The sequence below is a fragment of the Miscanthus floridulus genome, chromosome 1 (genome assembly GCF_019320115.1).
Source record: "Miscanthus floridulus cultivar M001 chromosome 1, ASM1932011v1, whole genome shotgun sequence".
Lineage (NCBI taxonomy): Eukaryota > Viridiplantae > Streptophyta > Magnoliopsida > Poales > Poaceae > Miscanthus > Miscanthus floridulus.
In genome coordinates this window covers 119,052,110-119,074,989 of record NC_089580.1, presented here as the reverse complement: position 1 = coordinate 119,074,989, position 22,880 = coordinate 119,052,110, and the positions used below count along the sequence as shown (strand labels likewise).

The window sequence follows — 22,880 nt, the reverse complement described above, 5'->3', positions numbered from 1 at the left end:
GCGAGCGAATCGCCAAATCCGAGCGCCGAGCTAAACCCTAGGGTAGCCCGCTGGCAGCTTCGCGCCGCCCCCATCCCCCACGCCCCGCCCTGCGCGGCAGCCACGGCTGCGCCCCTGCCACGGACCCCGACCGTCACGGCGGCGTGGCTCCGCCGGACCCGCGCCCCTGCCCCTGCCGGCCTGCCCTCAGTCGCCTCGGCGCGTCACCGGTGGCCGGCCTCACCCGCTCGCCACCTCGGCCGAGGCCGACGGCCTCCATGGCTCCATCCATCCTAACCAACTCTGGCAGCTCGAGCTCGTCCTCACCATCACCGATTTGATTTGTTCCTTTCAGAGAATCAGATGTAATCAAATCCCGCTTTGCCCTTTTGTCTTTGCTACGTTCTGTCAAATGTCAAATTGTCAATTGCAAAAATCTTCCTATGGGCATACCCAACTTTGAAATCCTGGGTCCGCCTCTGCTTGCAACCCGCCAAGCAAACAAAAAAAACATTTTCTTCAAGAGACATACACAAAGAATTCCAAAAAAAATATGAATTCAAATTCTGATTGTGCATTAACTTTGTAGAAGCACTTCCTTCTTCAAGAGACATCACGATGATGACATGTGAAGGCTCATTGGCCATCAGCAGCAAGCAACGTACGGCTTCTTAGTCTCCCAAACTGACTTCTGCGACATGGTCGACAAACATCCGGATGGACGCGAGCACTTCCTTGTGTTTCCTAAAATCATACTATAGATTATGGTGCCTAGCTTAGAAAAATATAGAGCATGATTTTAGGAAAAATATGAATCTGGCTTCATATTCTTCCAAGTTAAAACAAATTTTCTAATATTAAATCAGCTTTTTAGTATTTTAAAACTGTGGGGGATAGACCCCCGGATACCACAAGATGGTACATGGGCCGCACCATCCGAGGTGGCCCGGCCCGTGAGATCAAGGCGTGCACATCAAGATTACAAGTTGTACTAGATATTGTAATAGTACCAAATTGGATACTTTACTTGTAACCTTGTCTCTCCAGAGTATATAAGGAGAGGCAGGGTCCCCCTTAGGGACAGATCATATAGTATACATCTCAATACAATACACCAAAGACACAGGACGTAGGGTATTACGTCGATTAGACGGCCCGAACCTGTCTAAATCGCTGTCTCTGCGCCTTGTGTCACCATCCGGTTCCTGATTACGCGCATCCTACCGATAATCTACCACCACGGGCACCCCCCTCGGTGGACTGCCGACCATATTTCGTCGACAAAAACCCATATTTATTCTAGATTAACTATTTAGATAATTTTTTGAAAAAAATATTTCATAAATTTTGTATGAGCCTGATTTAGGTTTTTTCTAAGTAAAAACAAATTTAAATCAGATTTTAGTATTTTTAAATGCATATTTATTCCAGAAAAATATTTTTTTGTACAGTCTAATTGACCTCCCGGTCGGACTTATCTATCTCGTTGAGTGACATGGCGTCATGTAGGATGGTTGATATGGTGCCACTTTCAAAATCGTTTAGGAGGCAAATCAAGTCTAAAAATTCAGATAGAACTCACGAGTCACGAGAGAGCTGAGAGCAGAACTTTTCCATTTGTAGGACGTGGACGTGGACATGGGCTCAGGCTGGGCCGCACGTTCATGGGCTACCGCCAGCTGAAGCCTGAAGGCGAGCTCCATTTAGCGAGCCGACACGCCGCCGCCGTGCGGCAGCCAACCGACGGCGTTTGAGCGCCGCGCCGTTGCTTGTGTTCCCTACTTCCCTCCCGCGTGTCGTCTGCGCTTGCGATGCTAGCGACGACGCCTCCTTACCCGCTCACTTGCTTCCATGCTCCACGGCGCGCGCAGGAGGACGGCGCCGCTCCCTGCCGCGCTAGCAGCCGCCTTCTTCGCTTCGAAGCCCCAGCCTCAGCCTCCGCCGGAGCTGCCAACGCCGCAGGTCGTCGAAGCCGCCGTCGCTCGCTGCCCCTCAGACGGCCTCGCGCTCTCCTTCTTCCTGTGGTGTGCCCGCCGCCCCGGCTATTTCCATCCGCCCTCCTCCTTCGACCGCCTCCTCCCCGCCGCCTCCCGCCTCGCCTCCCGCCTCGGCACTGCCAACGAGCTTATCCGCGAGCTCCAGGCCCTCGGCGTGCCCGTCAAGCCCCAGACTTTCTTGCTCCTGCTCAGGCTCTACTGGCGCGGGGGCCTCTACCCTATCGTGCTCGATCTGTTCGATCAAATGCGCCTCTGGGGATTCCAACCCAATGCCTTCGCCTGGAATGTCGTCCTCGACGTCCTGCTCCGGACAGGCCATCTCGACGCAGCGCGACACACGTTGCAGTACTACCCGGCACCCAATTACCTCACCTACGCCATTGTGCTCACTCATCTCTGCAGGGCTGGGGCCTGGTCAGGCGCCCGGAGTTGTTTTATTGAAATGCTACAGCTGGGGTTTCTCCCAAGTGCAGCTTCTCTCACTACGGTTTTTGCCTGCTGCAGTAAGGCTGGAACTATGTCTGAGCTTCTGCAGCTGCTTTCTTTCGTGCTTGTCTCGGGTTGCAAGCTCACCTCATCCATGTGGACATGTTTGATCGCTCGTCTGTGTCGTGAGGGGCGACTAGAGGAGGCTTGTAATATACTGGCAAAGATGGTGGATTCTGGTTGTTCTCCTTCAGTGGTCACCTACACTCCACTTGTCAGAGGATTCTTGCGAGCTGGTAGGCATGAAAAGGCCAGCGAGCTTTTGGGATCAATGATGTCCGCCAGCTGCAGCCCAGACATTGTTTTGTATAATGTTCTGATGGACAGCATGGCAAAGGAGAGAAGATACAATGAGGCCCTGGATATTTACATGCATATTCATGGCAGTCAGATAAAGCCTGATGCATACACTTTATCGACTTTAGCTCGGGTATTACAGTTTTCACAGAATATGGGCCTTCTTCACAGGTTGATTGTACGCTCCGATATCTCTCTTGATCTTGTGGCCTGCAATTCTGTGTTGAGTGCTCTGTGCAAGTCAGGTTTTCCATCTGAAGCCATCCAGTTCTACATTGATAGAATTGAGACGTGCACCAGCCCGGACAGCTACACTCATGTCGGGTTACTGGATAGTTTGTGCCAGTTAGGAAGGGTAAACCATGCAATCGATGTCTACCACAATATCATTGCGAGTGCTCCTGAATCGAATGCCTATGTTCATGCGGCAATCCTCTGTGGCCTTGTTAGACAGGGCCAGAGCCTTGCGGCCTTGAGGATTTTAAGAGAGGCCGTACGGAAAAATTATGCTGTTGATTCTGTGTGCTACACTGTGGTTTTACATGGTCTTTTCTGTGTGCATCTGGTGGAAGAGGCTTTCAGGTTGTTTGACCAGATGAAAAAATCAGGATTAGCACCCAACACTTGTACATACAATGTGATGCTTCGTGGACTATGTAGGACCAGGGATCTGCATGCTGTCAAGCAGTTGTTAACAGAAATGGAATGTGCTGGTGTTAAAATGGACAGCATATCATTCAACACAGTATCTGTGCTCCTAATTAAGTCACAGCGCATCGACTCAGCTGTTGCATTGATCAGAGACATGCTAAATCTAGGCATGAAGCCTAGTACCAAAACTTGTTCGTTGCTTTCTCAGTCCACTGTTTATAAATCTGTTTTGGTGGATAATACCACTTCCACTGTTGAAAGCGATGGGTCAGACTCGTCTAGTGATCTCCTTGTATGCTCAGCTTCATAGGCCATATTATGTCAACTGAACAAACATATTATCTCTCCAACTACAGTTGGTCATGCACAGCTGCATAAACTTAAAATATGCAGTTCTAAGGAATGATGAATCCTCAATGACTTTCTGCATTCAGTAGGTGCTATACTGCCCTAAAAAAAGGTGCTGCACCTCTTTTTTTGTGTTATCCAACAGTAGCTATCATAATTCTTAAATAGTTTACCTCAGAGATTTGAGTTTCTTAAGTGTTCTGCTGTTTTGACACCTGTCTCCTTTTTTTTCTTAAACTTATAGTATCAAGTATTTAATTTAATGTTTATATACAGAATCTGCTTAACTTCAAGCAGCATATGCAGAACAAAACCTTAGGCATGGTGGTGTGGCACATGGTAAATATCCAACAATGACAATACTTTACAGTTTACACCACACAAGAAATAGCTCTAGCCACGTATCTATAGAATCATAAGGTGGATTCATGCTATTGTCATAAATGTAGCTGTTCTTGGAAACTAAAAACAGGAACGAAAACATATACACTAAGTAGTTGATTATGCTATCCATTCTTATTCTGCTATGCTCCCTCCATCCTGAAATACAAGGTATTGAAGGTTCAAAATTTGTCCCAAATTATAAAGTTTCTGGATTGCTCAACCTCATCCATGCATGCCTGCCTTTTAAACCACATCCATGCATGCCTTTTAAGCACCATCTTGCGCAAAATGACTTCTGTGATTGGTATGACATGCATGCATGCATTTTTAAACTATTTGTTACTAGAAAATTAAGCAAGCTGACAACCAAATTATCTAATTATTGATTTGCAAGTTAGTCTTTTGCCAGACTTCTTATTTGGTCCTAAAATTCCTTAGATACCTTGTATTTCAGGACAGAGGGAGTACTTGCCAAGCCCATGAAGTAAACATACAACTAAATCCTGATTTTGCTTTGTATTAATTTCTTGATTGTTGTGACTGTTTCTCAATTTAATTTTGATCATCCAAGGTACACCGTCCATTACTATTGTTTCAGTGCTTCAAGTGAAAATGACTCAGTAAACCTACTTTGCACTATTATTATATAGAAGGAATCCATTAATTAATTACTTGGGAAGTGAAGTCAAATACCACAGCTTAATTTAGGCAGCCGGCCTTGTCTAGGTGGTGTATATTAAACTGCAGTTCTTGAGTTGGTTGATTCTACCAACGAGGTTTTAGAAGTCAGCTTAGTTCAGGTTAATTCTTGCTGAAATACTTGACTCTGTAATAACGAATTGAACCTGTGTTCTCTTATCTTTGCCAGAGTATTTTGTCTCTGGTTTATTGGTTCATGATTCAAATAGTAATTTGGATGTAGCTGTTGCTGATTCTTTGGTTTCACACTGATTCAGGTTGGTGGACATACTGCAGTGAAAAAGATTCATCTGGACAATATTACCTTGTGCAGGAAATAAAGTGGCCTGGTACTATAAATATTGGATCTTTCAGTGGACTTGCAGTCTAGATTAAGGGGTTCATACACTTGAAATGATTTTACAACATGGCCTTTCACTTGATCTGAGAGAATGTGCAGGTATGCTTTAGATATCTCACGGCTTTCACTGAAGAACTGTAACGTTGAAATAGTTTGCTATTAATGTTTTCTTGAGAAAGTGGCAAAAACTTTGCCTCGGTAGAGAACAACGATCAGAACTGTATGTGACTGCTACTAGTTTTTTTTTTCCTCAAATGACTGCTACTAGTTAATTGCGTTAGTTATGCACTCTAAATCGTGCTAGTTTAAAAACACAGATAATGATCTCAGACTGGGAAAACTTTTTAAAAGTAGCATTATTAACATGCTAACAACATATTACACCTTTTTTAAGGCACATGATTCAAATGAGTGCGAGCTCTAAAGAAAAAAAAAGAATCAAGACAGTGGTTCCACCTTTTAATGTGCTTGCTACAATAGATATATCCTATGCCCTTCACTTTGTAATGAAACTGAGCTGCACAGTAACCTGTTGTCTAAACCACAGGGCATTCTTTTGGTATGCTGCAAAACCTGAATTTCTTGTTGCTTCCTGTAATTTTTCTGACCCATCTAGTAACACCTATAGGTTTGAACATACTGGATCAAGGGAAAGAAAATGACCCACCGAATTGCGAGTTGGCAGCTTGTGATGGAGGCTTGATTGCAATCCAGAGCAATGAGATGGTGATGGAGACGAGTCCAGACCATACATACACAATAGTGGGTGTCCTTCCTCTCCTTCCCATGAGCCCCTTTGCAAATGGATACAAATGAGCTAGCACCCAAAAGCTGAAAAACACTCCCCCAAGCAGCTTGCTCCATTGTGGGATTGTGCTGTAAATCGTCCGGCTGAAGCCAACAGCAATGGCAACAAGGTTGATCATGATGATGGTGAGCGGTGGTATCATTAATGATGTCCATTTCACTATGTACAGTTCTGCAAATTCATCCTCTACATCATCACCCACTTGTTTTGAAGTGAGTGTAAATGAGATCTCAATCCCTGCAATCACTTTTAGAAGACCCTGCAGCACAGCAGCCAGGTGGGCACTAGTTCCACCAATGAGCCAGAATTGTTCATTTCGCCACCACTCCTCAAGAGCAATGCCAGACCACTTGATCTCCAACATGGCCAAGAGGCAAAGAGTGATGGTGATGATAAGTAGGTATGTCAGGAAGGTAACGTTGAGCGTTTGCACAATGAACTGTCCTGAGAAGAGGGAGAGTGCTGGAAGGAAACAGTAGACAATGAGGAAGATGGATGTGAAGGGATAGATACCAACATTAAGGTATGCAATCCTTTGGAGCACCTGTTCACGTATAGAAAATTTGTCATTCTTTCAGATGAAAAATTCTGCATTACATTAATCAGGGATAACAATACTTGAGAGGCAAATAGTGCAAACCTTCATCTTGGAGCTGGCGAACAATGCATTGTTGCGGGAGAAGAAGATTTCAACCGAACCAGTGGCCCATCGAAGCACCTGGTGAAGCCGATCGGTAAGGTTGATAGGAGCAGTGCCACGGAAGGCATCACGCTGTGTGACACAGTATACTGACTTCCATCCACGATTGTGCATGCGATACCCTGTCACAACATCCTCAGTGACAGACCCATAGATCCACCCCACCCGTATGCCCCATTCTGTCTTCTCCTCGTACCAACATGAGATCACACTGATTGCTTCTGCTACAATGGATGCATCTAGCATTTCACGAGGGATTGTTAGAGCACCAGGTGGACGCCCATTCTTCACAGATGGATGGTCAGCCAAGGGTCTACCCTGGAACTCTGCTACTGGAATGGAGTCAATCAGAAAGCTTGAGTTTCCAAACTTCTTTGGGAATGTTGCAAGGTTCATGCTGTCTCCATCAAAATCACCCATGCGAAGAGCCATGGTCTCCTCGGGGTTAGCATTGGAAGCTGATGCCTTACGGCGGCGTGGGAGACAGCAACTACATAATCCTGGGCTGTGATCCTTGGAACGAGGTGGGTCAAAGCCATAAAGGGCAATTCGACGGAACAGGCATCCAGTACCAACGTACACTGGTCCTTGAAGACCATCAAGTGCACGCATATTGACATCAAAGAAAACTGTATTGTGATTGGCATAACGATCAGAAGGGTCAATACCTTCAAATCGCTGTGGGAACTGCACATAGCAGAGGCGGTCACCGCCACGGTCCATCATGAAACACATGCCCTCCCTTAAGGCCTTTGAGTTGTAGATATAGTGATCACAGTCCAGATTAAGGATGAATGGACCATTGGACATGATTGCTGATGCACGGACTAATGCATTCATAGCACCTGCTTTCTTATTGTGATCATATCCTGGGCGCTTCTCTCTTGACACATACACCAGCATTGGAAGCCGTGTATCCACTCCTGCAAAGTCAAGAGGTGTTGTTTCATTGATGTTCCCGTACATCAGCATGTCACTTGGTGGTTTCAGCATAACCTGAGGCACAGAAGAATGCATATGTTAGTACATTTCGAGACCAGATACATGGTTGAGATAGATGGTGGTGAATGGTGATACATGATTGAGATAGAAGTGGCACCTGTATGATTCCTGCGTGATCGCCTCGAGCATGATCCTGTGAAGGTTGGAGCCAGGTACCGGGCCAGTGAGTGCCATCAGCCATCCATGTTGCCTTGGGAATCTTCACTGGCTCAAACGGTTCATCACCACCACCCTTCATTGTTTCCCTCTGAAGATTCATTGCCTGGATCTCTTCACGGGCATGGTATGCATCAGAGCGGCGGCGGATGGCATCTGGCAAGCCATTAACACGGACCTTGAACTCATCATATTCACGCTTAATGCGCCTTCTGTCCTTGACAAAGTCTGGCTTCACCTTGTTCTTGAAGGGATCTCTCTTGAGGTTGAAGTAGCTGTCAGGGTTCCTGGGTTCAATGTCATGCTTCCTGCAGAATGGCACCCAAAGATTGGCAAAGCTCGCTGCTTCAGCCATTGCTTCGAAGGTGAGCAGTGCCCCTCCATCATCTGACAGATAACATGCAAGTTTCTCAACAGGGTAGTCAGCCGCGAGAATGGAGAGAATTGTGTTTGCAGTGACCAGGACTGGTTCCTTCTCTGGATCAGCAGTTGACACAAAGATGTCAATTCCAGGGAGATCGGATTTGCCTGTTGGATTGTTAGGTGTGGGCATCTCAAACTTCTCCTTGAGCACAGAGAGGTCTGTTGCACGGTTGATGGGGCACAGCTTTGGAAGCTGGTCCAGTACCCATGAGAAAGCAAACCAGAGCTCGCAGACAATTGACATTCCCCAGAGCCAGATAGCGTCCTCATTTTGGTGCTTGATACGCCACATGAGGAAGAAGGCCAGTGCGACCAATCGGATCAGGACGAGGAGCCTGGATGGGAGGAACAAAATGTTAACAGCAAGACGAAGGAGACGGCACATGAAAGTGGCAATGTAGCAGAGCACAAACTACTATTTTTTCTCGAAGTTATTTTAGTATGACCATAAGTGCATAGTATTAAAGTAGAAATGACTACTAGTTTATTTTCGGCGTGACGTGGGTGCAAAGGTTTCATGCAAAATGGCTCAGCTGTTCCCTTCTTCTTTTTTTTTTTTTGAGCATGGTGGATTTGCATGCTACAGCACTTGCAATGTTCTATTTCTTAGTTAAAAGGGCGTACCCAGCGTAGAGAGCTCTCGCTCTGTGCGGGGTCTGGGGAAGGGTGGCAGTGGAAAGCCTTACCCTCTGTGTAATGCGAGGAGACCGCGACTCGAACCCGAGACCTTCCGGCCACAGGCGATAAGACTCTACCGCTTGCACCAGACTCGCCCTTCATTCTATTTCTTAGTTAAGATAAGAATTTATTGGTAACCATGTATTTATGTATGGTACGCTGCATTGTTTCGGGTAAACAAAACAGTTGGCTTTTGCGAGTAAGGTAAGAATGCACGACTGATTGATGAAGTTGAAGACAGAACCTGTAAGGACTGATGACGGCAGCTGGAATCCTGAGCTTGCGGGTCAGCGGGCGCCACGGTTTGGTCAAGAGCTCCTTGGGGTGCCCAGGTCTAGCTGGGGCGCCGCCGTCGGTGTCGTCGTCTGCGCCATCCTGGGGCCAGATGGCGTTGCCATAGCCATAGGTGCCCTTGGTCTCGAAGAGCCAGCGGTTATGATCGAACTCGCCGGACTGGTTGACGTTGGTCTGCTTGACCAGCGACAGGCGCCTCTCCATCTTGTGGCCGCTGGTGCCCGCAGGCCCGCGGGGCAGCGAGAGCGCCCGCGTGGCCTCGGCCGTGCCGCCGGCGGCAAGGTCCTCCCACTCGGTGTTCTTGTAAGGCTCCTTGCAGCCTGGGCAGGCGCCGCCGCCGGCCTTGACGGCGTCGGTGAAGCAGTCGACGCAGATCCTGAAGTCGCACTCGCAGGGGAGGACGTCGTCGCCGCGGGCGTCGCGCATGGACCTGGCGTCGCACCCGTCGACCATGCACGCGCTGGGTCCCTTGCGGCGCCCGGCGGCGGCTGCGTCGTCGGGCTTGTTGTCCATGACGTGCGCGCGGGTCACGCTGTTGAAGCCGCCGGTGAAGAGCGAGCCGGAGACGTAGCGCTCCTCGGCCCTGGCAGCGCCGCCGCCGTCGTCGTCCATGGGCTGGTTGTCGGGCGTCATGGGGATGTGGACGTGGTAGTCCTGGAAATCGACGCTGCTGATCTCCGAGTCGAGGTCGTCGCGCGAGTAGCTGATGAAGCGCCCAGAGTCGGTCCGGCGGCCGAAGACGACCGTGGGCGCCGACGTGGGCGCGGTGGGCGGCTTGCCGGCGCCCTGCGGCGGCATGCGGCTGGAGCCGCTTTTCTTGAGGATCCCCTTGGACGCCATGGCGGCGTCGGTACTCGTTTAAATTTCCCTGGTCGGTCCTGCTGGTCTTGTTTTCAAAGTTCAAAATGGTTGTGCTCTGGCTGCTGTTATGCCGATCTGCAGAGTCCGGTTTTGCCGATGGAAACTTTTGGCGTGAGCAATAGCCGTAGCAAGGCGAAATAGGCATGCGATAAATCAAATGATGGAATTTACAAGGAAACGGAAAGTGGCGAAGAATACGGATATGATGCCAAGTTGGTCTGCATGTAGCTGTGAGATAGAAAGCATGAATGCAGCAGCAGATCAGGTCGAAATGGCAACTAGGATAGTCGATATTAGTGGCTCGTATTTCTGAGTCTGTTTGCATAAATAAATAAACTAAGAAAAATGAAAAGAGTGAAATGAAATGGTGAGTGATATGATCGATCGATCACCTTTTGTTCATCATCTGACTGACTTGGGCGAGGGAAGACGCTTTCTTCGCCGCTCCAGACGAAGAGTAATCGGGAGTGTTTGGCAGCAAGTCGAGAGAGGCAAGTCCAAGAGAGAAGCAAAATGGACCTGGGATGGCGCCCATGGAAACGCCAGCTGCCCTGGCATGGTTATTTGAATCCTTGGAGGGTTGATTGGTCGGTCTGGCACGGGGAGGGCCGCCGGCCGGGAAGAAGAGGAAGCGGGGTGGGGGCGCACGAACGCGCGCCAAAGCAACGACCCACGTCGGTGCTCTGCTGCCTGCCATGTGGGGTCCCACCTAACCGATTCAGCTCCAGTCTGAATGTGTTGTTTAGCTCGGGTTCGGACTTCAAATTCCTCCATTCGTGGGATTCATAGGATTGGGAATTTGGGATGGCAGCAACTACTGCTTCTTTAATCTTTATTATGCACTACTACTACTTTATTCTTCTACGAGTATTTCAGCGGTTTTTTGTTTAACCATTTTCAAACTCCGTCAGTTGGACCGCATGTTGTATCAAACTCCATCGGTGCTCTCAAGGCATGTTTCATCCGACACCTGGACTTGTTTGAAGGCTTCTGGATTTTTTTTTAAAAAAAAAATGATGTTTTTTAGCCCCTGGTTTTATACCTGACTGAATAGTTGTGTGGTGCCATGCATGATGAAACCAATGGTCCAAAGACGCTAATAAGGCCGGCTCGCTAGAGAAGCAGCAGCAGCAGCTAAAACGCGGAGACACCAGTACTCAGCAGTGAGGTCAGATCGACCAAGGCAGCAGCTACATCGTGCTTGCAACTCCTCTCAAGTCTCGCCTCGCCTCACAAGTCACCACCAGCCATGGCGCCCATGGTCCCTGAGCGTCTCCTGCATGCCAGCCAGCACAGGACACCACGATGCAACACGATCACGTCTTGTACGTATATACATCTTCATACAAATTGTTAATTTTCCAATTCATCCTTTTTTGCTTTCGTTGAACGCGTCAGTTGTAAGGGCCGGGACGGCGTGATGGGCATCCAATCCAACACGTACGCGCGAACTTTCAACCAACCTTCCATCCCTTGTGGTTGCAGAGGTCAACACAACACCCAATGGATTTTTTCAGTCTCCCACACAACACACACAAAAAAAAGCATCATCATGTATCCATCATGCATGGCATCACTCCACATGTCTCGTCTGAGTCGCACACACGATCAGTAATCCCTTTGATTCTGCTCCCAACTCACGCTTGCCATCATTGGTTTATTATGCGATCCGGCTGATGAATTCGATGTGCCTATAGGCTATAGCTAGCTCAACTAGCTGGCCACTGCATGCGAAATATGAACAGCACGGGCAACCATCAGAGCCACAGGATACGTAGCACAAAATGCACACGTACTCTCCCCCCGTTTCCGTTTTCAAATCTATATGACGTTTAGAACAAGCTAATTACTTCATAATGTACATATCTGAAAAATGTAAACGGAGGGCAGGAGGGGACAGGGGTGCTACTCATCGAGAATGAATTTTAGCAAAGCATTTGTCACAAACAAAGGACAGAGATTATGCTCTCGTGTGCACTTGCACCCTAGCTCAGTTTCTTTCCCTTCCACCTCTTCTAATCGCATACGTATATGCAGTCATGCATGCACACTGCAGATACTTGCACACACGTTGCTTCAATTTGTTCTTCTCATGAGCAGCTGCATGCTTCTGTCAGGACCAAAATACTCAGCGTCCATGCGTATACCTGCCGAAGTCAACAATTTATTTTATCAAAGAAAAGAGGGAGTTCACATGTTCTTAATGCACCAGCTATCAAAGAAAAGAGGGAGTTCACATGTTCTTAATGCACCAGCTACAAAGAAAACGTACGGCAGCAATGCCATGGGAGCAGCTTCGGCATGCAGATCATCTACCAAGCATATCTAAGATACATGTCCAATGCATAGCTTCTGAATCCAGTATGGAAACTCATATGCCATATCTGCCAATCGGTTACATTACACAAATCCATTTATGTACAGCAAGCAACTCATGTCCCAGTAACCAACCCAAAAAAAAAAAACTGATAAAGACGCACACGCCACACATCAGCAACAACTAACAGATGGAAAGGCAGAACCTCACAACTGGTTACATGTTTATTATATATCTAGCAGTTAGAAGCTGATGAAATCATCCTTGTTATCCTTTCTGGGAGTAGTGTCCTGATGAGACGAGGTAGCACCTTTCTTACCAAATATCATGTCATCTAGATCCTGGAGCAGGTCATCCCGACCGGACTGATCTCCAGAACCTCCTGGTTTCCTTACATGGGCGTCTTCTTTGCTCACAGTGCGGGGGGATTCCTCAGGCTCCACGGTAACTGGAATCATCGCTGGCTCGGGCTCTAGCTCAACACAAACAGGCTCCTTGAGCTTTTCATACTTGGACAGGACCTTCTGCAGTTCCTCGTGAATGCTCAATGCCTCAAATAGCTGAGCCTCATTATCACCAGCCGTCTCGATGATCCTCTGGATCGTGTATTGACATTGTTGGCATTGTTGAACGAGAGTGGTTGCCAATTCATCCTGCATAACATATGTGGTACGGTCAACACATATGTGACGACAAAACAGCAGTAATCTAGCATTGAATCAGATATCTATAAGATAAGCAAATAGGAAATCCCTATTCAGTTAATTCCACATATTACCATGTGCCTGCAGTAATCAGAAAATAAAGAAAATTTCTTCATGTATAATCCTAGATAAATTTGTCAAGGAAACATCAACACCGTGCTTTGGACGAAATATGTGCTGCAGACATTAACCAAGTCATCTAAGCCATAATCAACGGGGACTAATAACAAACTAACCTGTAAAACTTCTTTCTGCGGAGAGGAAGATAATACTGTGGAAAGAAGCTCGACACTATTACGAGCCACCTCAAAAGCCTCATTTACTTGCACAGCAGGGGCAGTGCGAGCTGGAGCAAAACTCTCATCTGGAATCTCCTGATATCCTTCTTGTGCTACCTCAGAATATGGTTCAGCTGCAGGTACTGAACGAGGAGGAGTAAATATTGGTGCTAGGCTCTCATCATCACGCCCAGGAAAGCGAATTCCCCTAGATCTTAAGCTCTGCAAAGAATACAAAAAGGCAATAACCACATGAGTTCAAGTAAGAGAAATCCACAAGCCTGACAACACGGGTACCGATTATGCGAGGCACAACACTGTTATGAATGCATAGTAAACCATTAATCAATAAGGTAATGTTAATAAGAAAATTTTCATGTCAGTTGTTCATGCACATAACAGGAATAAGCAATTCCATGTCAATAACCTATCTGATATCCTGATGTCATTCATAACCAGCATAATTTGATCTGCTGCTTTCCAGATCAGTTGCAAGCCACTGTTTCAGGTTAAATTGCATTAAGCTGATTCAACAGCAGAGCATTACTTTGTATTTACCTTGTACGTTTCTTCATACACTGGAAGGTAGCGGAGGTCATCTCCGGATTCTCCCCATGCTTCAATAAGCATAAGAGCCTTGTTTCTGTTGTTAACTATAGTCTGCGGATCATCAATCAGCTTGACCATCTCATCAAGCACCCGCTCAGCAGCAATCTCAGAGAAAGCCTTGTCGCAGTTCTTAACAATGGTCTCAAGTAGGACGAGAGATAGATACTGCACCCGTGGATTCTTCAACATAATTCTTCTCTTGACAGCCCGGATGACTTCAACGCTGTTGACCCTGTCGGTGTTCACCATGTCGCATATCTCAAGGTTGGTAGCCCAATCGGGGGCGTCCATGGTCTCCAACGTGGCTTCGTCAACAATCTTGTCCGCCATGTTCTGGCCCTGGAAGAACTCCTTCATCTTGAAACTCATGTTGCTGACGCCAACTGACATCTTCCGGCTAACTTCTGCACCGCTTATCTTGAGCCGCTCACCAAGGGCGTTGACTTTATCCATCAGATTGTCGCTCATCTTGTCAGAGTGCTTTATCAGTCCAGATTACTCTAATTCTGAAGGTAAGTAAAGCGTGATGTTAGTAACTTAAAATGGGACAACAAAGAGACGATTGTTATTAATGGACTGTGACTACAAGCAGTAGTAATCAAACACATAGAGAAGGCAGTATACCTATATCAGCAAGCACATAGAGAAGGCAGTATACCTATGTCAACCCAAGATATTACTATTTTATTATGCAGGCAGGAGGATGTTAGAACCAGGATTGCTCCTTTGTTATATAGCTAGACTAGAGTTGTTTTTCACTATACTGCGATGCCGAATTATAGTCCAAAGTTTAGGAAAACGAAACCCTAGGTACGGTGATTCGACCAATAAGTCGTAAGGCCAGAGCACTTGGATTGGTTAACTCAGAGTACTACATAGGGAATGCTCCAGTAATAATTACGATCGAATCCAGGAGTTTTGCCCCTGGCACAATCCCCTCCCTTTGACCCTACACCCTAGCCCTTAGATCGCAGCAGCCGCGGCAGCAGAAGCCGTCTAAACTTTCTCCGGTTGCCGCGCTAGGCTTGGGGAAGAAATCATCACGACCTCTCTAATCGCAGCGAGTGGGAGATGAGGGGAGGAGGAGGAGTGGATCGCACCTGAGTACCTCAGCGCCGCCGAGCAGGATTGCTTCCTCCTCCACCACCGGCGCCGGCAAAACCGCGCCCTTCCTCTTCACTTTCCCTTCGTTTGACGACGGCTCTCTGACCTCGACCTCTCTACTCTGTACCCGCGTCGCCTCCGCCTCCGCGTCGAGTTCGAGTGCCTCTTGGTTTTGTGTCCGCCTGCACCATCGTGCGCTAGCAGGTTCATCAAGATTCGCGCGGCAGGGTCTCAAGTCTCAACGCACATTCCGGCCCATGCTTTATTAGGGCAGTCCATACTTGCCAGGTCATATATACAAAATATAATATAATAAATAAATCATATTCTCAGTAAATTATTTTGCCATCTTTAATTTCCGTGTAGACATAATTTCTTATAAAAAATACTTTCTTTTTTTTCTTAATTCAAATATCCCATCACAATTTTATTTAATTGGCACCTAATTAATTGCTATAGAAAGGCTGGGACTACCCTTAGAGTAAGGCTAATAATACAGCCGGTTTGTCGGCTATAAGGTTCCTATTAGCCTTTTCTCATCCAGCTCATATAATAGTTAGCTCTTTACTATTAATATATGGCTCTACTTGTATATTTCATAGAGTTTCTTGGTTCTTGTGCACAAACTGGCCGTAAACTTACGGTCCGCTTCTCCTCTCTTTCCTCCCCTCTCTCCTCCACGTTAGCATTTAGCCAGCTTACAGCCTGTTATTATACTTTCTCTTAGTCCAATCGCAAGTCCCAACTACTCTATTCCATCGTCATATCTAGTTTGATTCATGTGTTTATAGGCCCTGTTCGGCTTACCTAGAAGCCAGTTTGTTCAGGTTTTCTTTAGCTGGAACAGTATTTTTCTCTCACAACAATTTAGCCAGAACGGTGTTTTTTAGCCAGTTTCAGCCAAAATTCAGCAAGCCGAACGGGGCCTATAAGACGTCTTCTGACATGGCATGGTCTCTTAAATTAACTATTCGCTTCAACTACTTCAACAATGCTTTTCAGCGAACGAACAATGTTTTTCTCTCATAATAAATCAGTATAAGCCAAATTTCAGCGAAGCAAACAGGGGTTGCAGCTTCTGTGTCACCGCACTCTTCTTCTAGCGAATCCCTTTTGCGGAATGATAAACGGGCGAAGTCCAAATTTGATGATGACAAAATTCTAATTACCTGAGGGGAGAAACGATGTCTTCCTCTTTTCACCTTCTCCTCATTAAGTGTAGCGCCACATCAGTATTTTTGCTTACTTGCATGATATTCAATGCTATAAAAACTACTGGTTGGGTCTGCCCTCATACGCATCTGTTGTCCAGCATCCAATGGTCGAATGGGCTCTCTGAATTAAGGTCTCCTGAGGATACAAGAGAGGGGTGTCTAATTGTAAAGAACATAATTTAAACTACTACGAGAAAACCCATAAACTATTGTAGTAAGATAAGATATGTATTTAAGTTTCTTCTAGCAAACTCTGATTTACCCTCAACCTAAAAGAGTTTGAGACAATTCCTCACCGGCCACTAAAAGCGTTACAAATTCCGTTCTCACCACTAAAAAAAAAGTTGATGTGCCTTTTATGGTACCACTTCATTTCTTCAATTCACACCCTTGTACCCCATTATAGTTATGTCCGTTAGCTAGAAATGTTGTTACGACACATGTCGATGTAAGTTTTTTATTAAGAATAGCCACTTTACCTAGAGGCTGAGACTACTCTATATTCACTTGTCCGGACATATGCGATTGAAGCAAGGGATGGTGCCACTCGATGCCATGGTTAGTAGTCCCTCCCCCGGTGGCACACACGCCCTCCTCGCAGGCCCCGCCCCGCCCCACACACCGCATGCTATCCACCGTTCGCGTCCTTGCGCACCAGCGCCACGACCCACTCGCCTAGCGCCTGTGCGTAGGCACTTTCCGTGCGCCCGCTCGCCCCCTTCCCGCGCTAAACAAAACGAAGTGCGAGAACACACATGTCTACAACTAAAACATTCATAATTATTCTATTCACATGTCGACATCAAAACTGCTCGCTCTCATGCATGCCGGTACGACACCAAAGCCGCTCACTCTATTCCATCCATCAAAGCCGCTCGCTCCCATGCATCCCCGGTACGACACTAAAGTCGCTCGCTCTATTCCGTCCACCTGTGCGGTAACCTCCCCGTGCGACCCCCCTCGCTCCACGCGCGCCGGCCACCGTCGTCCGCATTTGTTGTGCCCCCGTCGTCGCCCTCACCCACAGCTCGCCGCGCCGCCGCCGCCCGCGCCCGCCCCGCGGCGGCGGCCCTCGCCAGGTCGCGCGGAGTCGCTTTGGCCGGCCCGCCCCATGCCGCGCGGCGGCGACCTCACTGGATCTTTGTGCTCCGCCACCTGCATGTTCTTCCCTCTCCCTTCCCTAAGCCCCTTCTTCTGATTTGTAATCCAATAGTTTGTTATTTTTTTCCTTTTTTTGTGTGTGTTCCATGGAAGGAGACTGAAAGCGATTATTGATGGGATCTTTAGATATTAGGCAGTATATTAATCTACGTTACGAACATGTTCGTCTTGCCTTTGTCAGTTGTGCTGCCTGATGTAGTGAATATGTGGAGTTGTTCCATCACAGTTATTAGTTTTTTTGCTCCATCATGTAGATATGCAATATCGCTGATGTCTAAATCCAAGATCCAGACATATCCTGATCCACTCAATTTGATTTGATTCTCTTTTTGATCTTTGTGATGTTCATTCATATTTCTCATTAATCTTATTGATCCATAAATTTCTGATTCTCTCTGAAACTATAGGTGGAGCCAAGGAGGTATGGTTGTTCGGTGGCATTGCAATGGGGATCATCTACTGGCTGTACTTGATTTGTTCTTCTTTGATTTCTCTAACTTCAATTGATTCATAAATGCTAATTTCTCCTAGATGTGATTCGTCCTGCAGTCACCAAACTCATGGAAATAAAGGACAGATATTCTCCATTTCTCCTAGATTTGAAGCAGTTAATAGTTGCATGAAAATATCACGTGGTGTCTATAGTTTCTCCATGATCAGATAGTTTTACGGTGGACTGATGGGTGTGCTTTCTAGATGAGGAATTGCACCAAGGAAGAGTTCGTGCACATACTCCGGCGCCAAAGCACAGGGTTTGCGAGGGGGAGCTCAAAGTGCCATGGTGTGACACTACACAAGTGTGGCCGCCTGAAAGCTAGGATGGGGCAACTTCTTGGCAAGAAGAAAGCTGACATTAAAAAAAATTGACCTGCATACATAGTAGCGTCTGTCTTTCTCTTTTTATACTCTGTTAGCTTGAGTTCAAATGTTTTTATGCATGGTTATGAGCAAAAAGTGCTGAGGTGAAGTTGGTCTGATTTTACATTGGACATGGGGTGCTCAATGATTAGTTCAACATATTTTAAGTTCATGTTAGGTCCTTGCAGCTTGCGGCCTATTTAAGGGATACAACAATTTTTGTCATCTTCTTTGGTTGGTCTTGCTTCTCAATTTCTATCTACATAAGAGTCCTATTACTCTCAATTTCTACTATTTAGAATATTGTTTCTGTAGTAATTTTTATAAGAGAGTTGCTATAAATTTTTGCACTGTATTCTTTGAACAGAACTGGTATATGGATTTGTGTTCAAGTCACATGTCTATTGTTACACTACATGGAGGTGAATTATCTGGTTGCATAAGTGGAGAAACGTTTGGCTAGAACTCGAGTGGCTCGTGGTGGAGGCGCCGGGCGCGGCCCAAGGATGCGCTCTTCTTCTACTACAGCGGCCACGGCCTGCAGCTCCTCGCCGAGACCGAGCAGGACGTAGGACGACACCAGGTACGACGAGTGCATCGTGCCATGCGACCTCAACCTGATCAAAGGTGGGTGCTCCCTTTCTCTGCATTTTGTTGTGAGCGCTCAGGTCTGAACTCACTTAGTATCAAACAGTAGTTGCATAATTGCTTGACTGAACGTCATCTATTCTTGACTGAATGTAGCAATAATATTGTTTGCAATATTGAAAAAGCGAGTCAAATCATGTGGCGGCTATAAGAACTACAAAGCATCTAATAGTCAGCATCATTGATGAACAATATCATGGACATGTTTAGTTTTGTGATTCAGTTTTCAAGGGTCCACCAAGTGAAAATCGAAACAAACATTATCCACATTTGAAGCTGTCAGTATTTTATATATGCTCCTTACTGCTATGTCAGGTCTTATTATCTCCTTGTGGCTTAGGATTGTCTTGAAGTCGTCGTTATTTTATATATGCTCCTTACTGCTATGTCAGGTCTTATTATCTCCTTGTGGCTTAGGTGTCATCCTTTGTGGCAAAGCAGATAAAAAACGGGCCTCTACCGGCATAGAGTTATGCCATCTTGTTGGTTTCTCTATTCAAGTTACAGGGACCAACTCTGGTGGAGTTAATGGCACTTTCTACTATGATGGGAAAGCAAATTAGGATTTCACCTCTAATTTATTTCATTGGTAATTGGAGGAATGTTTCTCACGACTATCCTTATTTTTATCAGGTATTTCATATTTCCTTTTCTCTTTCAAATTATCTATGCAGGGATAGGTAAAACCAAAGCCTACTAGGTAGTAAAACATGCATCAATAATTATAAGCTTTACAAAGTTGACTGATTCGATGGTTCATCAGTGTGGAATGCATGTTTTTTTCTTTTTCTTTCATGTCAGATTGGTAAAGTTAGAACTGACCCAGGAAAACTATCTAGAAAATCAGCTCTATGTTGCTAAGTTGCTTCAATTGCAAGGTAATGTAAAGAAGGCTACAAGAATGCTAAAGAAAACCTTAAAGAAAAGTGGCGTTCAAAATATAAGCCGGATGAAATCCATTGGGTGTTTTTTTCTAAGCTATATTACTTTGATAGATGTGACAATGCTACACACGATCAGGCTTATGCCACCGTAGAGTTTTAAGCATGCTTTGAGAAACATTCTGTGCATTGTGACATCTGATTTGATGGATTATTATCTGGTAGAAAATCTTATTTTCATTTCATTATGTAGGATGACATATTTGGTGCATTGTGACATCTGATTTGATGGATTATTATCTAGTAGAAAATCTTATTTGAATTTCATTATGTAGGATGACATATCTGATGAAGCGGTGTTGGAAAAATTAATCGAACTGATTACTTTGACAAGATTGGCTGGATTATCCTTGTCATGAGATCTGGATGCCAGGTTTGATAATGCTATTCTCTCCCCTTTTTCACCTATCTTTTATTTTTCTATACATGAACATGGGGAGTTTCTCATGACACCTTTTTGTTTTTACCCTTTTCACTATCGAATGCATGCACATTTTCTATATAAATATGTGTTGTCTAATTCAGTCATTCTAAGTTGTTATTTTCTTTTTCAAAATGCCAATGGGAAAGTCAAGTACTTGGTGTACAATAGCGAAAATGCAACATTGCAACCCTAAATCTGCCACATGGTCTTTTTTTTGCACTCAAAATCTACCACATGGTCAGGATCATATGTTTTGTCTCATTGATTTTGCTGGTTTCAAATTAGGTAATCTGTGAGTGCGGGTGATAAAGATGATGACAAATGTACTACAAGGCCATTATCCTGAAATATTGGATGTGATAATTATTTATAATGCTCTAAATTTCGTAGGATGATAGGTTTCATATCAGATACATCATGGCTGACCAATTTCATTTACCTCCCTACATATACATGTAGACTCAAGTAAAAGATTGTGGATATACATGTAGACTCAAGTAAAAGATTGTTGTTACACTTTTGAATTTTCATCTTGATACTGGAGTAAGGCATATTTGTTTATGTACTTATTCGGTGTGTTTGGATGAGCTTGCTGCTCCAGCCAGCCACAAATGAAACATTAGAGAGCAACTCAAGCAGAACCGCAGCAGTCGCTGCAGGCTGCAGCAGCCAGCCGGATGTTGCCTTGTAATTTTGTTGTACATAAGTATCAGTTTTATATGTGACAAGCAAATAAAATGTCAGATGTTACTTTTAATTAATCATGAATTCAAGCAAATTAAACATCGCAGATGATATAGATGGTAACTAACTCAGAATCTTCGCTGCTTACAATAATAATACATATGATTTAACTATTTCTATATATTACTTATGGTGAATCTTGTCACATATACTCAAGTGGATACCTTATTCTATAGTATATGTTTGCGTGGAATATACCTAAAGCCACACATTTATACGGTGAGCATAGCATACTTTGTTTTAAGGTTTTGTAAGAAATTTTTCAAAACATGTAGTATTACTCATGTGACATGCACTAATATTTACATATATACTCGAACCTGGTGTGGAGATGTGGTGGAACTTTTATTCATGGATTTATTGATGCACGAAAAAAATAGATATCAGAGATTTTTTCCTGCCGATAAAAATATTATCTTAGTCACGTTACGAAAGTTATATACAATAGAGTTTGTGAGCATACGACACCGCGCTCTCCGTGACTGTGTTAATTTCATGAACTTTGCTTTTTTGATCAAATGTCACTTTAACGTTGTTATTTAATTTTATACTATTGTTATTTTATCATGCAATCCGTGTGTTTTTAGTATAAAAGTTAAGTTGTCCCATAGTAACGCACGAGCATGAACCTAGTACAACTAAAACATTCATAACTATTCCGTCCATAGGTGCGACACCAAGGTCACTCCATACGATCAGATCAGGAAGGCAATGCACACTCGCTCCATGTAATCAGCTCAATCCCTATAACAGACGCAGCAAATCAGGAAGGCAAAAATCAATTCCCGTAATAATCGTGATCAATTCCACGATCACCCCACACCGCCAATCACGCGAGACCGCATCGTCACCTACACCATGACCTCCCTGGCACTCTGCAGTCGCACAACACCGTGTCCTTACCTCCTCGTGCCTGGCCCTCGCGCCACCTTCGCCATCGCACACACCATTCGCTGATCAAAGCCATCGTTCAATCACGCCCCGTCCACGTTCTACCCCATACCAGCCCTGTCTAATGCCCCATCTTGTCCCCGTCGCCTCGATGCCGCTAGAGCGTCTGTCGCCTCACCGCCCTGCCCGCTGACGCTGGCATACCCTGTCATGATGCCAAGCTAGCGATGAGCACCCACCAGGTATGTCACTAGGACCCTATATCCCCATCAGTCTTCCCTTCTAGCTATGCAAAACGAAACACCCAAACCCAAATCCTAACAGCAGCATGTGGGCGAAGACGACCACGACTAATCCTAGCAAAAGCACACGGACAACGACAACCAGCGGAGTCATCGCCGAATCACCCCGCTCAAGTGTCTGTGGCGCCGCACCCTCCCCACTGACGCTGCTACTTTGCATCGTCGTGGGCTCAGGTCTCCACCATCACTGACACACGCCAGGCACGTGGAATCAGGATGCCGCTTCGATGTCCGTTGCAACAGATCGCTGATCTCGCCACCTGCAATCCATGGAGCCTACAATAGATCGGTGATCATGGCGAGCGACCGAGCTCCTTAGCATGAACCACCAGCCCACCACTACCAGCTGGGCAGCACAAGCATCATGCCCACAAACTCCTGCGCCGCACCGCCATTGCCAGGTGAAAGGTCCTAATGGCTAGAGGGGGGGTGAATAGCTTATTAAAAAATTCTACAACAACACTTAACAAACCGGTTAGACAATTATGAGGCGAAGCGAGTGTTGCGCTAGCCTACTAAAAAGCAAGCCACCTACCACAATTCTAGTTTATATAGTTTCTATCCACACAATAGCTATGACAC

General features: G+C 45.7%; 3 protein-coding genes and 1 long non-coding RNA gene across 9 annotated transcripts; 2 read left to right on the top strand and 2 right to left on the bottom strand.

Annotated features, from left to right (window-relative positions):
* Positions 1 to 1,697: 1,697 nt before the first annotated feature.
* Positions 1,698 to 5,944, top strand: LOC136539477 (putative pentatricopeptide repeat-containing protein At1g16830). 4 transcript variants are annotated; one of them, XM_066531458.1, is made up of 3 exons: positions 1,698 to 3,601; positions 5,099 to 5,280; positions 5,810 to 5,944. In XM_066531458.1, the coding sequence occupies exons 1-2, from the start codon at positions 1,831 to 1,833 to the stop codon at positions 5,209 to 5,211; spliced, it is 1,884 nt and encodes a 627-aa protein (XP_066387555.1). In that variant the 5' UTR covers positions 1,698 to 1,830; the 3' UTR covers positions 5,212 to 5,280; positions 5,810 to 5,944. The 4 variants fall into 4 exon arrangements, with proteins under 4 accessions (XP_066387555.1, XP_066387562.1, XP_066387547.1 ...); XM_066531465.1 differs by lacking the exon at positions 5,810 to 5,944 and adding an exon at positions 3,767 to 3,870 and having other exon boundaries at positions 1,698 to 3,677; positions 5,099 to 5,230; XM_066531450.1 differs by lacking the exon at positions 5,810 to 5,944 and adding an exon at positions 4,065 to 4,097 and having other exon boundaries at positions 1,698 to 3,870; positions 5,099 to 5,218.
* Positions 5,812 to 10,093, bottom strand: LOC136539521 (cellulose synthase-like protein D1). Its single transcript, XM_066531485.1, has 4 exons — positions 9,193 to 10,093; positions 7,789 to 8,605; positions 6,630 to 7,685; positions 5,812 to 6,533 (listed from the first exon to the last, which is right to left on the bottom strand). Exons 1-4 carry the CDS (start codon positions 10,080 to 10,082, stop codon positions 5,826 to 5,828), a joined length of 3,471 nt encoding a protein of 1,156 aa, XP_066387582.1. The 5' UTR covers positions 10,083 to 10,093; the 3' UTR covers positions 5,812 to 5,825.
* Positions 10,094 to 12,465: 2,372 nt separating this feature from the next.
* On the bottom strand, positions 12,466 to 15,272 carry LOC136539504 (TOM1-like protein 1). 2 transcript variants are annotated; one of them, XM_066531471.1, is made up of 4 exons: positions 15,112 to 15,272; positions 13,961 to 14,517; positions 13,361 to 13,624; positions 12,466 to 13,073 (listed from the first exon to the last, which is right to left on the bottom strand). In XM_066531471.1, exons 2-4 carry the CDS (start codon positions 14,477 to 14,479, stop codon positions 12,663 to 12,665), a joined length of 1,194 nt encoding a protein of 397 aa, XP_066387568.1. In that variant the 5' UTR covers positions 14,480 to 14,517; positions 15,112 to 15,272; the 3' UTR covers positions 12,466 to 12,662. The 2 variants fall into 2 exon arrangements, with proteins under 2 accessions (XP_066387568.1, XP_066387574.1); XM_066531477.1 differs by having other exon boundaries at positions 15,120 to 15,271.
* Positions 15,273 to 18,570: 3,298 nt separating this feature from the next.
* LOC136491824 (uncharacterized) lies at positions 18,571 to 20,815 on the top strand. 2 transcript variants are annotated; one of them, XR_010768087.1, is made up of 4 exons: positions 18,571 to 18,975; positions 19,498 to 19,629; positions 20,213 to 20,310; positions 20,647 to 20,815. It is a non-coding gene; the product is annotated as an uncharacterized lncRNA (long non-coding RNA). The 2 variants fall into 2 exon arrangements; XR_010768088.1 differs by having other exon boundaries at positions 18,572 to 18,975; positions 19,504 to 19,629.
* The last annotated feature ends 2,065 nt before the right edge of the window (positions 20,816 to 22,880 follow it).

What these genes read in the sequence shown, in the direction of transcription:
- LOC136539477 (XM_066531450.1), top strand. Translation starts at nt 1,831, where the DNA reads ATGCTCCACGGCGCGCGCAGGAGGACGGCGCCGCTCCCTGCCGCGCTA.
- LOC136539521 (XM_066531485.1), bottom strand. Translation starts at nt 10,082, where the DNA reads ATGGCGTCCAAGGGGATCCTCAAGAAAAGCGGCTCCAGCCGCATGCCG. An exon ending in GCCGTCATCAGTCCTTACAG is followed by an intron (nt 8,606 to 9,192) that starts GTTCTGTCTTCA and finishes CCTCCCATCCAG; the next exon opens with GCTCCTCGTCCTGATCCGAT. An exon ending in ATCACGCAGGAATCATACAG is followed by an intron (nt 7,686 to 7,788) that starts GTGCCACTTCTA and finishes TCTGTGCCTCAG; the next exon opens with GTTATGCTGAAACCACCAAG.
- LOC136539504 (XM_066531471.1), bottom strand. Translation starts at nt 14,479, where the DNA reads ATGAGCGACAATCTGATGGATAAAGTCAACGCCCTTGGTGAGCGGCTC. An exon ending in TGTATGAAGAAACGTACAAG is followed by an intron (nt 13,625 to 13,960) that starts GTAAATACAAAG and finishes TATTCTTTGCAG; the next exon opens with AGCTTAAGATCTAGGGGAAT. An exon ending in CGCAGAAAGAAGTTTTACAG is followed by an intron (nt 13,074 to 13,360) that starts GTTAGTTTGTTA and finishes TATGTTATGCAG; the next exon opens with GATGAATTGGCAACCACTCT.